The 15,209-nt window shown below is 36.9% G+C and overlaps 1 protein-coding gene across 1 annotated transcript in view; it reads right to left on the bottom strand.

Moving 5' to 3' along the window:
• Window positions 1-15,209, bottom strand: part of HACE1 (HECT domain and ankyrin repeat containing E3 ubiquitin protein ligase 1) — a 94,252-nt gene that overhangs the window by 73,910 nt on the left and 5,133 nt on the right. The window contains exons 2-6 of the mRNA XM_082855638.1: window positions 14,381-14,435; window positions 13,289-13,378; window positions 12,400-12,504; window positions 5,413-5,488; window positions 90-221 (exon numbers count right to left, since the gene is read on the bottom strand). Coding sequence (XP_082711764.1) covers window positions 90-221; window positions 5,413-5,488; window positions 12,400-12,504; window positions 13,289-13,378; window positions 14,381-14,435 — 458 coding nt within the window. The remainder of the gene's footprint in view (window positions 1-89; window positions 222-5,412; window positions 5,489-12,399; window positions 12,505-13,288; window positions 13,379-14,380; window positions 14,436-15,209) is intronic.

Genomic DNA, 15,209 nt, shown 5'->3' with positions numbered 1-15,209 from the left:
GTTTCCAATTATACACAGTGGAAAACTTTTCATGAATTCAAAGTTTAAACAGATGCAACTTAATTTAAAGTCCTCGAGGCTTTATTTACCGTCTTGTGACCGTTCTGGCAGGCCACATGCAGCGCTGTCTGCCCCATCGCGTCCTCAACATCGACATCACTGACATGCTGTACAAGGTCATGGAGTAGTTCTGTCCGCCCATTCACAGCCAGCCAGTGTATCTGTGCAGCCATTTAGGTTACTTAACATTTGTGCAAGAGTGTTTCATATAAAAGCAGCAGATAAATAATGCAATTATTTATCAACTGTGAGCATGACATGCACACTAAATATTAAAATTAAAATTTAAGCCAATATACTTTTTTCCTATATTTTTATACGGGGAAAAAATATGTATCAGGATGTAGGTTACACCACCATGTACTTCAAAATCAAGCATTTCATGGTTTCAAAGTAGTTAAAAATCCTAAACTTAGGATCACCAAATACTCTGCTTCTTAGATGACCATGGACTGTATGTATAGCTTATCTCTAGAGAAGAGGTACTGGATATTTTTCCTCCCCCAGAAACAAACATAAGTTAAAAAGTAATTAATATGACAGTAGGTGTCATATTCTTTACTTCCTATATTTTACACATAATGCATGTAACATATATAAATAACATATATGGGGAGGATTAAAAAAATATAAAACACCTGTAAGTCTACCCCACAAAGATAATCAATGTTAAAACTTTGGACTATGCTGTCCATGCATTTTTCATCTGACTTTTTTTCCATTAAAAAAATATATCATGAAACTTTTGTTTTAAAATGGTAACTCTGAACCCATGCATCAGCTCCTACTTCTTCCCCGAACATCACTGAAATGACAGTAAAGAGTACTTTTTCTTAAAGGACAGACCTATTAAGAAAAAGAAAAGGAGAGAATACAAGAGCAACACATTTTGCAAGCTGGAAGCTTTCGTCTGAATTGTCAGAACAAAGAGCTGAATCCTAAACCAGTAATAGAGCACCAAGAAGGTAGATTCAGATCACAGAACTCCCAAAAGGCTCAAGGATAGGTAGCAACACTCTGCTGCACTTCTTGAAGTTACATATAACTTTTATATGCACTAGGAAACCAAAATATTTGTATGACTTGCTTTATCTCAGTATTCATTTTATTAACATGGTCAGGAACAGAACCTGCACTATCTCTGAGGTATGCCTATAAATAAAAACTCAAAACAAAAGAAAGGCAAAGGAATCTCTGGGATGATGGTGAAGAGATATTCCAAATAACGCTGTAAAGCAGGCCTAGAAATCAACCAATCTCACTTAGAGAACAGCAGTCCCCATAACAGACTCCTTCAAAACTATTCAAGAAGGTGAAAGGTACTGAACACATGTTATGAGGATATTTACAAAGCTCAGGGAAGTCTAGTAATGAATTAACAACACGTATTTAGAAAACAAAAAAAAATGTTAAGGTTCAATAAATGAAGAAACAGAAATAAAAGACATACAGATTGGAAAGGAAAAGATAAAACTATCTCTATTTGCAGATGACATGACTGTCTATGTAGAAAATCCCAAGGCATCTACCAAAAACTCCTAGAACTAATAAGTGAGTTCAGCAAGGTCACAGGCTACATGATCAACACATAAAAGGCAACTGCATTTCCATGTACTATCAATGAACATGCAGAAATAAAAATTAAAAACAATGTCGCAGGACTTCCCTGGTGGTGGAGTGGTTAAGAATCCACCTGCCAATGCAGGGGACACAGGTTTGAGCCCTGGTGCTGGAAGATCCCACATGCCACGGAGCAACTAAGCACGTGTGCCACAACTACTGAGCCTGCATGTCACAACTACTGAAGCCCGCATGCCTAGAGCCCGTGCTCCTCAACGAGAAGCCACTACAATGAGAAGCCCGTGTACTGCAACAAGAGAAAGCCTGTGCGCAGCAACGAAGACCCAACGCAGCCAAAAATAAATAAATAAAATAATTTTTTTTAATTAATAAATATAAACAACATCACTTACAATTGCTCCAAAGAAAATAAAATACCTAGCTATACACTTAAAACATGCACAAGATCTGTAAGCTGAATAATACAAAATTCTGATGAAAGAAATCAAAGACCTAAATAAACGGAGAGACATACTGTGTTTATAGATTGGAAGACTCAACATAGTAAAGATGTCAATTCTCCCCAAATTGATCTACAGGCTTAATGCAATTCCAATAAGAAATCTCAGCAAGGTTTTTTGTCATAGACAAGTTTATTCTAAAATGTATATGGACAGGCAAAGAACCAGAGTAGCTAACACAATCTTGACAAAGAAAAATAAAGTGGGAGTAATTACTCTACCTGATATTAAGACTTACTATATAGCTAGAATAATCAAGACAGTGTGGTATTGGCAAAGGGACAGACAGATCACTGGAACAGAACTGAGGACCCAGAAATAACCCCATACAAATATGCCCAAAAGATTTTTGAGAGAGAGACAAAACCAATCTCATGCAGGAAGTATATAGCCTTTTCAACAAACAGTGCTAGGGTAACTAGACTCCATAGGTAAAAAAAATAAGCCTTGAATTAAGCATCACAGACAAATATTAGCTCAAAATAGATCACAGGTTTAGATGTAAAATTTAAAAGTATAAAACTTTTTGAAAAAGGTAGGAGAAAATCTTCAGGATGTATAGCTAGGCAAAGAGTTCCTAAACTTGATACCAAAAACACAATCCATAAATGGAAAAACTGATATACTGAACATCAAAATTTAAAACTTCCATACTACAAAAGGCTCAGTTAAGAGTACTGTAAATCATCTATGCTTCAATTTAATAAATAAATAATAAAAGTAAATAAAAACATAAGTGATAGAAGAGTGATTTTGAAGGTGAAGGTGGGAAGTGCAAGGTGTCCTTGAGTAATCAGCTTGAGGAAGGAGCACACATATAAAGGCTGAAGACCTGGAAAGTGACCCCCTTAACTATCCATGCTACAGACCTTTGGAAGTCTTCATAAACCCCCAGCGGTATCTGAACACCAGTTAAGCTCACTGCTCCAATGTAGCATGCTCTCTTGCATCTCCAAGCCTTTGCCAACCTATTCCACAGAGCTAGAACCCCACTACCACTCCCAACCTCACAATCACCACTTACACTAGTCTAACTTCTGTTTGTCCCTTTGGCCTCAGCTCTTGTGATACTTCCCTGGGATGCCTCCTCCAAGGCCACTGGTGAGGATGGGTCCCCTTATCTGACTTCTACAGCATCTCCATCACCTATGTTAACATTCATTACAATGTGTCACCATTGCCTGTTGACTATCCTGACTTCCTTGGAAGTTTGGGGAAGACAAGGACTGGGTCAGTCAAATTACTGCTCTAACCCCATACCAGTAAAGTGCCTAGCACATAATAGGTATCCAAGAAAATCCTGTTCAAAGAACAAATGAATGAAGAAACATGAGGAGCCCTTTGTGAGGGTGATCAGCCTACAAAGTATGCAGTCAACAGTTCTCTCCTTTTGTATGAAAAATCCTGGGGATCTTGACTCCCCACTGAAGGTTCTTCCATCTCAGGAGCCCTTGACTTTACTGCCCCACATGCTTGGTGGCCACTATTCAATTCTGCAGCACCACATTTCCACCATCCTAGCTAGCTTCCTTCAGCTGATGGGGTCAATGTGCCTGGCTGTTGAATTAATTCCATCATGTGACCTGGGACTAGGCAGGAACACACTTGGTGGCCAGAACTGTTTCTAAGAGAAGGAGGCACACCACACCAATCAGGGCCACAGGATAGAACACTGAGATTGGTCCCAGGCAGAAAAAGAGCTGAGACTGTTTTTATATAATAAGCCTTGTAGAATCATTTGACTCTTTAAATATATGCATGAATAATTTTTTAATAAAAATTTTATTTTTAAAAATTTTATATTCCACTTCCCTTAAAGTTCAGGAGTGAAGGGGGAAAATTAGCAGATAAAAACTTATGCGATTAAACAGACTATGTTAGTACTGAGCATCTTATCTTACCTATACTAGAGAGTGTCCTAAGGATAGAGCTATGTCAATTCCATAGTTTTATAACCCTCTGTGGTACCTACCATATCACTATAGCATTCTGTAGATATCTGGAATACAATTTTCCTTTACAGAGTAAATGGTGTTATATTGTTACTATGTAACAAAAATGTAGATTATCACAGGAATTGTGAATTCCATATAATAATCATGATTGAACTTAATCTTTAACAAGTCATTCTCAGAATAACTCACATCTTAGGAAAGCTGTTTTGTTATGCCCCAGCTCCCTCCCTGCCCACTGAAAAAACAAAATTTAATCAGAAAGGCCTTGAAAACTAGCATGGTATGTAAATACTCAATATTCTTCTTTATTCACAAATTAAAGGACTCAAAATTTACAAAAACTACCAAAGGAAGGTTAAAAAAAAAAGTTCAGCTTTATTGAGGTATAATTGACAAAACTGTAAGACATTTAAAGTATACATCACAATGATCTGATATACATTGTGAAAGGATTTCCACTATCCATTTAATTAAAATCTCCATCACCTCACATACAGGAAGGTAAAATTTAACAAAATTTATTTCTGTCACAATGTCAAAACAATTTCTCAGTAATCACATAATTCTATTTTATCTCTACTTCTAAATCAAATATGCTCCATTAAATGACAATATGATTAAAATTTTTGGATTTCAGCAATCTCTTCAGAAATATCCCACACCACCCTCCCTACAATATCTATGTGGATCAAAAAAATATAATCATATTTTTGAAAAGAAAGTGACATGGCAAAAAGGATAAAAATACTAGATTAAGTAAGATATAACAAGTCTGAAAGGATACAGGCTAAAATATTAACAGTGATTATCTCTGAGTGCAGGGAGTACAGGTGAGTGATCATTCCCTTAGTTACCTTTTATTTCCTTTCCTTTTTTTTTATTCATTCCTTTCCTTTTTTAAAACTAAAATGAGTTATAAAAACATAGCCATCCAAATTTTCCTACCATGTACATATTAAAAGAATTTAAAAGGACATAATGAAAAACAGCTGTCCTATAATGAACTCATAACACACCTCAGTGGAGATGCTCCTACAAACTCCCTTGAAAGTCAGTGACAAAAGCTAGGGGATCAAGACTTCAAAATAAATGAAAGGTCATAAAGTTAAAAATAAGGGGAAAGGAGAAAAATGGTGAACCTTAACTTCTCTTAATAAATATAGCTGAGAACTGTGTCTCAATCATACTGTATCTTCCCAATTACCACAAAGAGGAACTGCACAAATACTTGTACTACATTTTGCATACTATCACCTTCAAATATTATTTTCTAAAAAGTATTTTTAAAATCGCAGATAAAAATTCTTAGCACTTACTGCTGTAAGGCCTTCATTATTACAAATGTTGACATCAGCATTGTATTCTAATAATTTACTCATGCATTTCTTCTGCCTGAAAAGAAAGAGACAGTTACAGATAACTGGTACTAGAAAAATAAGCAAATGACAATTATTTTACTGAAACAGTAACTATACTCAACATTAATTAATGGCAAATATCAACTTCCATCTGCAATATTTAAATAAGTACTGTAACATCTGAAACAAAACACAAACTTTTTTCTATGACTCAAAGATAATAGGATAAAGAAAAGGCACAATGAGGTTTTCATGCCATTGGGACAAATTCATCATTCAAAATGCTGAGAAATTTCTAGAGTTGACAGAATATTTGGAATAGTAATCTTCATTAGAAATGTCAGACAATATAAGTCTAATTGAAGGGGAATGGACAGAGTAAAAAGATGTCTCAATGTTGTATCCTACATTCTTGATTGCAAAATATTTAAAATACTAAGATGAGTTATAAAAACCACAAAATTAATAAAATGCCTATCTATTCATCCCCCTACCTACTTCACTTTTTTTTCAATTTATTTTATTGTGGTAAAATACACATAACATAAATTTATCATCTGAACCATTTTTAAGTGTACAGTTCAGTGATATTAAGTATATTCATATTGTTGTGCAACCATCACCACCATCCATCTCAAGAACTCTTTTCAGCTTGCAAAGCTGAAATTCTATATCCATTAAACAATAACTCCCCATTCCCTCTCCTGCTAGCCCCTGGCAACCAGTATTCTACTTTCTGTATCTATGATTTGGGTTTATCTAAGTACCTCATAAAAGTGGAATCATACAGTTTGTCTTTCTGTGATTGGCTTATTTCACTTAGTATAATGTCCTCAAGGCTCATCCATGTTGTAGCATCTGTAGCATCAGAATTTCTTTCCTTTTTAAGGCTGAATAATATTCCACTGTATGTATATACCCCATTTTGCTTATCCATTCATCTGTCAATGGACACATAGGTTCCTTTTGTTTTAGCTATTATGAATCATACTGCTATGAGCTCAAGTATACAAATATTTCTGCAAGACCCTGTGACAAATTTTGGGGTGTTATATACCCAGAAGTGGGACTGTTGGATCATATGGTAATTTTTTTTTTTTTTTTTTTTGGCCACGCCATGTAGCTTGTGTGATTCTAGCTCCCTGACCAAGGGATTGAACCTGGGCCTTCAGCAGTGAAAGCGAGGAATCCCAACCACTGTACAGCCAAGGAATTTCCCATATGATAATCCTATTTTTTATTTTTTGAGGAAGCACCAAACTAGTTTTCAGAGCATCTGTACCATTTTCCTTTCCCACCAACAGAGCACAAGGGTCCCAATTTCTCCACATCCTCATCAACACTTGTCATTCTGTCAACACTGTTTTTCTGATAGCCATACTAATGAGTGTGAGTTGGTATCTCACTGTAGTTTTAATTTGCATTTCCCTGATTAGGGGTATTGAGCATCTTTTCATGTTCTTATTGGCCACCTATATATCTTTTTTTTACAGTACGCGGGCCTCTCACTGTTGTGGCCTCTCTCACTGCGGAGCACAGGCTCCGGACGCTCGGGCTCAGCAGCCATGGCTCACGGGCCCAGCAGCTCCGCGGCATGTGGGATCTTCCCGGACCGGGGCACGAACCCATGTCCCCTGCATCAGCAGGTGGACTCTCAACCACTGCGCCACCAGGGAAGCCCCCTATGTATCTTATTTGGAGACATGTCTACAAAAGTCCTTTGCCGCCTTTTGAACTGCCTACCACTTCATTTTGCTCACAATGTTTCCTCCTAGCCTGAGCCATTCCTAGTCACTCTTCAGTATTTATCTCAATTTCCCCTTCATTAAATAATTAAATGAAAATTCATGCTTTGGAAACAAAGTGATACACACACTATATATATACATAAATAAATTTAAAAATATGCTTTTTATGTATATACTTAACTATGCTCAGTATTGAATTAAGGAAATATGATTTAATCCATGGCATGAAAAAGTTTATGATCTAGTTGAGTAAATGATATATATATATATATACACACACATAAAAAATATAAAATAGGGTATGTGTAATAGCATATTATGTATAATGTTACACAATATAGTATATATAGTATTAATATGAGTATTGAGATACCATGATTTATGGGAAAAACATATATTTGGTTTTAATCCACACTTTTTGGGTCACAGCTCCCAAACCCTTTGAATTTCCTAAGCAGTTAAGGGCAATGGCCCTCATTTCCTGAAAACGTTTCAGGGAAGGTGAATTTTGGGTCCCACCCAAGGGTGGGGGTTGGTTGCCAGGAGAACCAACCATATGACTACAGGGTACTTTCAGTCCCACCCTGATTTCCAGGGAGGGGAGAGCACCTGGAGGTTGTATCAACTGCTAGTGGCCAATGATTTAAGTCAATCATGACTATGTAATGAAGCCTGCATAAAGACCCAAAAGGAGAGCTTTTTGTCCCTTTCAGGGAGAGCTTCCCGGATGGGAATCAAAATGTTTCTCCGTGTGACCATGCCAGGACCTTCTTTGTTCAGGACCTCACCCTGTGTATCTGTCTCTTCATTTGGCTATTGATTCGTATCCTTTAATACCCTTTTATAATAATCAGTAATCTAGTGAGTAAACAAACATTTTCCTGAGTTCTGTGAGCCATTCTAGCAAATTAATTGAACCCAAGAAAGGGATCGTGGGAACCTCTGATTTATAGCCAGTCAGTCAGAAGTACTGATAACAACCTGGACTTTCGACTGGAATCCTGAGTTGGAGGGGGTTGTCGGAACCTCCAATTTGTAGCCAGTCAGTCAGAAGCACCACTTGTGACTGAGCTTGCAAATGGCATCTGAAGTAGAGAGTGGTCTTATAGGACTGAGCCCTTTACCTACAGAATCTGCTTCTACCTGAAGGTACATAGAGTTAGAATTGAGCTGACTTCTAGGACACTCTGTTGGCATCCGAGAATTGCTTGTTGGTATGGGGAAGCGTACACACACACACACACACACACACACACACACACACACACACACACACACACACACACACACACACAGTGGAACTGGGTCCAGGAACCCTTTGCAAGTATGCTATATATATATATATGACATACAAAGAATATACATAATACATGTAATATATATAACTATTTACTCAGATAATAAATATCTTTGTGCCATGGATTATATCATATTTCTTTAATCAACTCAGTACTAAGCATAACTAACTGATTACTAATTAGTAAATCTTATAATCAATAGCTAAAATTTTTATTAACTGAATAAACCTTTTAAAAGAGAACAAATTGCTTTCCTTGCTTTGATATTTTATATCTAAAATGAGGTTAAATGTCATTTAAAATCAGCTTTATAATCAAAGAAATGGAAGAAAACAAAGCTCTGAGTAAACTTTTAAGTTCAAAAGTTTACAAAGTGGGCTTCCCTGGTGGCGCAGTGGTTGGGAGTCCGCCTGCCGATGCGGGGGACACAGGTTCGTGCCCCAGTCCGGGAGGATCCCGCGTGCCACGGAGCGGCTGGGCCCGTGGGCCATGGCCGCTGGGCCTGCGCGACCGGAGCCTGTGCTCCACAACGGGAGAGGCCGCGGCGGTGAGAGGCCCACGTACCGCAAAAAAAAAAAAAAAGTTTACAAAGTTCCTTCATCTAACACATTGTTATGAAAACCTTAGAAAATAAATCTTCAATAACGTGAGGCAACAGACCAGAAAGTCTTATTAAAATTAATATTGCATTGTTTAAATTATGTGTGTGTGTCTGTGTGTGTGTTTGTGTGTCTGCACCCATATTGCTGGATTTCTAAAATCTATTCAGAAGCCTGTCGTGGACCACTGGCATATTGTCAAAATAAACACTTAGGTGGGACTGTACCAGGGAAAAAAGCTCTAAAGAAGTGTTTAGGGTAGAGATTGTTGAAGAAAAGCAGCAATCCATAATCCCCATCCCAAAAATGAACTGCAAAACTATGGGGCAATATAAGAGAACTATATCTTTTTTCTTACTTAATAATCATTATTGCTATTTTCCAGAACCCTGAGTAAATCAAAAAGACCAACTAAGTGCACACCAATGTTGCTTAGAATGGAGCTAAAATGTTAACTAACACATGAGTTCTGCTCTTTATGAGCTCACAATCTAGCCCAAAAAATAAAGAGAAAATGTTTCTGGGACTTCCCCGGCAGTCCAGTGGTTAAGACTCCACACTTCCACTGCAGGAGGTGCGGGTTCAATCCCTGGTTGAAGAACTAAGATCCCACATCCCGGTGTGGTGCAGCAAAAAAATTTTTTAAAAATGAAAAAAGAGGGCTTCCTTGGTGGCGCAGTGGTTGACAGTCTGCCTGCCGATGCAGGGGACACGTGTTCGTGCCCCGGTCTGGGAGGATCCCACATGCCGCAGAGTGGCTGGGCCCGTGAGCCATGGCTGCTGGACCTGCGCGTCCGGAGCCTGTGCTCCGTGGCGGGAGAGGCCACAGCAGTGAGAGGCCCGCGTACCGCAAAAAAAAAAAAAGAAAGAAAAAAGAAAAAATGTTTCAAATCTGACCAATATGCAACATAAGGATAGACAATAATTTTTAAGTCTTCCCTTTTTATATTCTCATACAATCATAAGCAATGCTGGATCCTACTGTACAGGAAACAACTATTTTCCTGCCCAGATACTGCAACAATTATGAGAAGTTTATGGTAACCCAAATGACACAGGGACCAGTCATCCACATGCTTGGAGGCAGCTTACTGGGTTTTCCACTGGAAAGGAGGGCAATTTAGTATTAATGCACTGATGGCTGAAGACAGAAACACTAAAGCAGGCCAAGACAAATACTCTGACAACAATAGATGAGGGGACAAAACAAAATCCCTCATAAACCAGATAGACCAGCAAAAGGGGTAGAATTCACCTATGACTTCTGCTTCAGTCTAGACAAATTTGAACTTATAGAGAAATTAGAGCCAAAGACTATTTCTGAAACCATCAAAAGCTACAGGAAGCAACAAGTAATCAAGTCACTTAATAAACATTTACTGAGCACCTCTATGTTGTACAAGGCATTCATTCAATATATAAAAACCAAAATAGTTAAGTATGGAATATCAAAAGTAATCTTTATAGAAATAGAAAGGCATCCAAGTTAGATGTTATGTTAGGGTTATGGACTCTTCTTACTCCTTTTCTCTTCACTGATTTACCATATGAATTATGTAATAATATCTGTTATATTTCTTCATCTTTAAAATGTAATGGTCTCCAAATTCAATGTCTCACCAAAAAAAAAAAAGATAAATATGTGAGGTGATGGATATGTTAATTAACTAGATGACAAAAATCCTTTCACAATGTATAGATCAAATTCATCATGATGCACACTTTAAATGTATTATAATTTTATTTACCATTTATACCTCAACAAAGTTGGAAAAAAAAAAAAAGCAATGGTCTCCTAAATGACTAAGTCTCCTACTACAACAGCAGTAGACATTTTATCCCTGCTGTGCACCAATCTGTCCTTTCATTTACAGTTGTTGAGACACTGTACTAAGATATTTTTCTATATGTAACTTTTCCAGAGAGCTTTGTCACTATCCTACCAACATTTGGGATAATGTATCTAGACCTGAGATCAATTCAACAAGGGAATGAATGATTTAGTCTATGACCTTGGGCGTGACACCCTACAACATACCTAATGAGGCCAATTATTAGAAAAAACAATGGTTTAATCAACACATTACCTCTTGCAACAGTGGACAACTAAACTGGTTCACGTGCTAAGTCAGGAAATGGGACAGACCAGACAGGGTCAAAGGGCTATGCTTCTCCTCTGTCCAACTGAGACATCACTATGGTTCTAGTCTTTCTGGTTCCACTTTAATCCTTGTCTACAAAAATTTGGCCTCAGACTGAGGCAGTGGACAATTTTAGCCCCATATCCATCTCACTTAGGCAGCCACCTCAACTACCTAGAATTCCTGTTCAAAACAGTCAACAAAAATACTTCTAAGAGTAATCAAAAGAAGAGACACATAGGAATAGTCTTTCATAGAAAAGTTTTCCAGCATTCAAAAAATGTTTATAAATGTAAAGTTCCTCAAGCCCTGAATCAAAAACTACTTATTTTAAACATAATTCCAACTATTTTAGTCTGGTTTCTCAGTCCAACAGAAAAATATTGTGGAGGCAGACACAGAGACATGACTATCTGAAATTCTTGACAAAGAAACTAGGTATAGGGACTTCCCTGGTAGCACGGTGGTTAAGAATCCGCCTGCCAATGCAGGGGACACGGGTTTGAGCCCTGGTCCGGGGAGATCCCACATGCCGCAGAGCAGCTAAGCCCTAGCACCACAACTACTGAGCCTGCGCTCTAGAGCCCGCGAGCCACAAGTACTGAAGCCCACACGCCTAGAGCCCGTGATCTGCAACAAGAAGCCACCGCAATGAGAAGCCCACGCACCGCAACGAAGAGTAGCCCCACTCGCCGCAACTAGAGAAAGCCCGCGTGCAGCAACGAAGACCCAACGCAGCCAAAAATAAATAAATTTATTTTTAAAAAAAAACTAAGTATAATGTATTTACTCTGTCTTTAATTGCATTAATAAAATTAACTAAACAATGTGGAAAATAAGCCATGGAGTTCAACAAGGCAAAAGACTACCAGGAAAAAGGACACTAAAACAAAGAGGTGAAAATTACGCTTTTCAGAAAATGTCATTATAATACTAGTAAAAATAAACTTTGACAAATATATCTTCAAGAAGAAAAATATTAGTAAACTTAATAAATTATTAAAATTATAGTTTAAAAGTGTAACAAAATAATCCAAGACCCTCTTCCCAAGGCAAATACTGGGCAAAAGAAAAAAAAAATTCCCAAATGAAGGTAGAGTGCCTTGACTACTCTTAGTCATAACAATACAACTTAAGCTACTTAAGAAAAAATATTTACCCATTTCTAGCTGCCAAATGAAGGGGTGTACAGCCTGAAATATCTTGATAGTTAGGATTTGCTCCTTTCTTTAAAAGCAGAACCAAGCATTCCACCGATCCACAACTAAAACAATATTAAAAACAGTTCAGACACATTTAACAAACAGCCATAGTTGACATAGCTTAATTAAAAAACAAAAAGCCCTATTAAACACATTATTTTGGGGGTCCATATTGACCTACAATTTAACTCCTGTCACAAATAGTAAATATCCTCTACTTTCAAGATGGTACATTCTACTGCAAAAGCTATTAAGTATTTGAGAAGTTCATATAAAGCGAAATAAAGTATTAGCACATAAAAGAAACCATACAGTACTCTCAACTTTTGGCTTTCCAGAATCCAAATTTATATTGAAAAATCAATTTTATTTAGGTAGAGTAATCTCAACCTAAATCCTAAAGGGTGATGAGATATCAACAAATTGATTAGCTACACACTGGAATATTATGAATAAAAATCATTCCCACAGCTAAGTAAAAAATATAAAGCCAACAACTTCACATGCAATTAGCATATAAAATCTTATATTGGTGGGATAAAAGTAAAATTTTGGTGAATGTACCCTCTTAAGTATATCCAGGAAAGATAATCCCCGTGCCTAATCTCCTCTAATCTGATCTAGAGCAAGTTAAAACATCAGATGTAAGACTTGAGTCCAATCCCAAGATTAACAATCTATCTAGTGAAAGAATGTAAGCATAGCACACTATGCCCTCGACAAAACAAAGAACCACTCAGCTGTCTGTTCTCATCTCTCTCCATAACTACTAAGGAACACACTGATTCAAAGCTTACTGATCATTACTCTAGACCAAAATTTAATCCAAAATGTCTTAAGTCTTACTTTGCTGCAATGTGAAGCAAGCTTCTTTTCACACGTCCAAATGCATAATTGACATCAAACTTTGAATTTGATAGTAGTTCAGAAACAGACCTATGCCAAAAGAAAATTGAGTCAAGGTTAAAAAAAAAAGTTTTTAAAAACATAGTAACTCAAGTTAATAGCTGTTTAGTGTTACTCTTACCAATTATTCAAAAGGTTTTGTCCCACATCAGCCAAAAAACAAGGCACTACTCTCTAAGCGTAGCACAGCAGCCAGTGCAGCATCATCCAGAAACCAACTGCCCTCACCTATAAACTGGTGCTGAAGGGTTCCTTGTCTGCCGCTCTGACTATGTCACCTGCTCTGAGGACACCTAAGTTGGCTTCAGCTCCCACTAGATTCTTGAGAAGCAAAGAGAGTAGGACTGGCTGCTCCCCCTGCAGAAAGTTGAGCCTATCTATATTAATTTTGGTCAAATAAGAAAAATCAGACAAAAACATGCTTTAATTATATCAGACAGGAGTTCAAAGCAAAAAAATCATTTATATTTTAAACGTGTTTCAAAATACAGTGTCTCTTTACTTTCTCCTCATAATACCAAACTACCCAATGGCTAACCACAGCAGAGCTGTCTGTTACAGCTCTCTCATCACACAGCCAGACAACCACACCTCACGTGCGCCCTGTAAAAGAAGTGTCGACACTACCTCAATAGAAAGAACATCAAAGTAGTAGAATATTAGGGAATAACTTGTCCATCAGCCCTAACTTTTGCTATAAAGATCAGTAGTGACCTCTAACAGAAACCATCGTAATGTTTCTTTCACTGTCAGTGACCAAGCAAATACTTGTTTTAAGTTCTGACTATGCATTTAGAAAATTTCTTATCATAGAATTTTACAGTTGATACGGATCTTAGAAAATCTTGTTTCTTATTTCACAGACAGAAAATTATAATAGAGGTTAAATAACTTGCCGCAGGACAAAACCTATGTCCAAACTCTATGGTGTGTTTGTGTGTGTATGTGTGTACGCAACATTTAGGTAAATTTATATTCTTAAAAAATATAAATTTGTGGAAAAAATATATAAATTTGTAAATAGGCACTCACCTGTGTTGATCAGCCATAACCATTGGCATTAATGTATAAACAGCAGTTTCATTATCTAAGTGTTAAAAAAAAAAAAAGAAAAGGAATTAATTTATCTCCTACTTTTTCCAAAGGGTGATACTTATGACTACTTCAGAGTTTTCTTAACTCTAAATAAAAAGCTAGGAGAAGAGGTGGAAGAAGATTATGGATAGTGAAAAACACCAGAGGTATTGCAAGATTTGCAATAATGCACAATGTTTCATCATACTTACAAGTACTTGGAGGAATGTTAAGTATATATGAATATCAAAGATAAATATGCTAAAATTATTTTAAAATATTACATATACATAGTATTTGCTCCTTGTCAATAACACAAGAAATTTTTATGAAACAGCATTAAAGTCTTATTTTTACTTAACTCACATTTTCATTTATTATCTTTTATAAATTCACAGAAATATGATCCAAAAGAAGTTAAAAGTCAATAACATCTATGATCTCATGCGATACTTATATAAATTTCAGATAGCGTTTGAATTTTTTTTTTTTTGATGTGGACCATTTTTAAAGTCTTTATTGAATTTCTTACAATATTGCTTCTGTTTTATGTTTTGGTTTTTCTGGCTACGAGGCATGTGGGATCCTAGTTCCCTGACCAGGGATCAAACCTGCACCCGCTTTGGAAGGCGAGGTCTTAACCACTGGACTGCCAGGAAAGTCCCTGAATTTACCTTTATGTATTACTAATGGTCATTCCTCAATTCAATGCATATTAGAGCTTTACGTTTTTTAATAAGTTACTTACAGAGAAGTAACACTGACAAGTCCCATTTAGCCCTTAAAA

Source organism: Leucopleurus acutus (assembly GCF_964270905.1).
Source record: "Leucopleurus acutus genome assembly, chromosome: 15".
In the NCBI taxonomy this organism is placed as follows: domain Eukaryota; kingdom Metazoa; phylum Chordata; class Mammalia; order Artiodactyla; family Delphinidae; genus Leucopleurus; species Leucopleurus acutus.
This window is presented reverse-complemented; position numbering and strand designations above follow the sequence as displayed.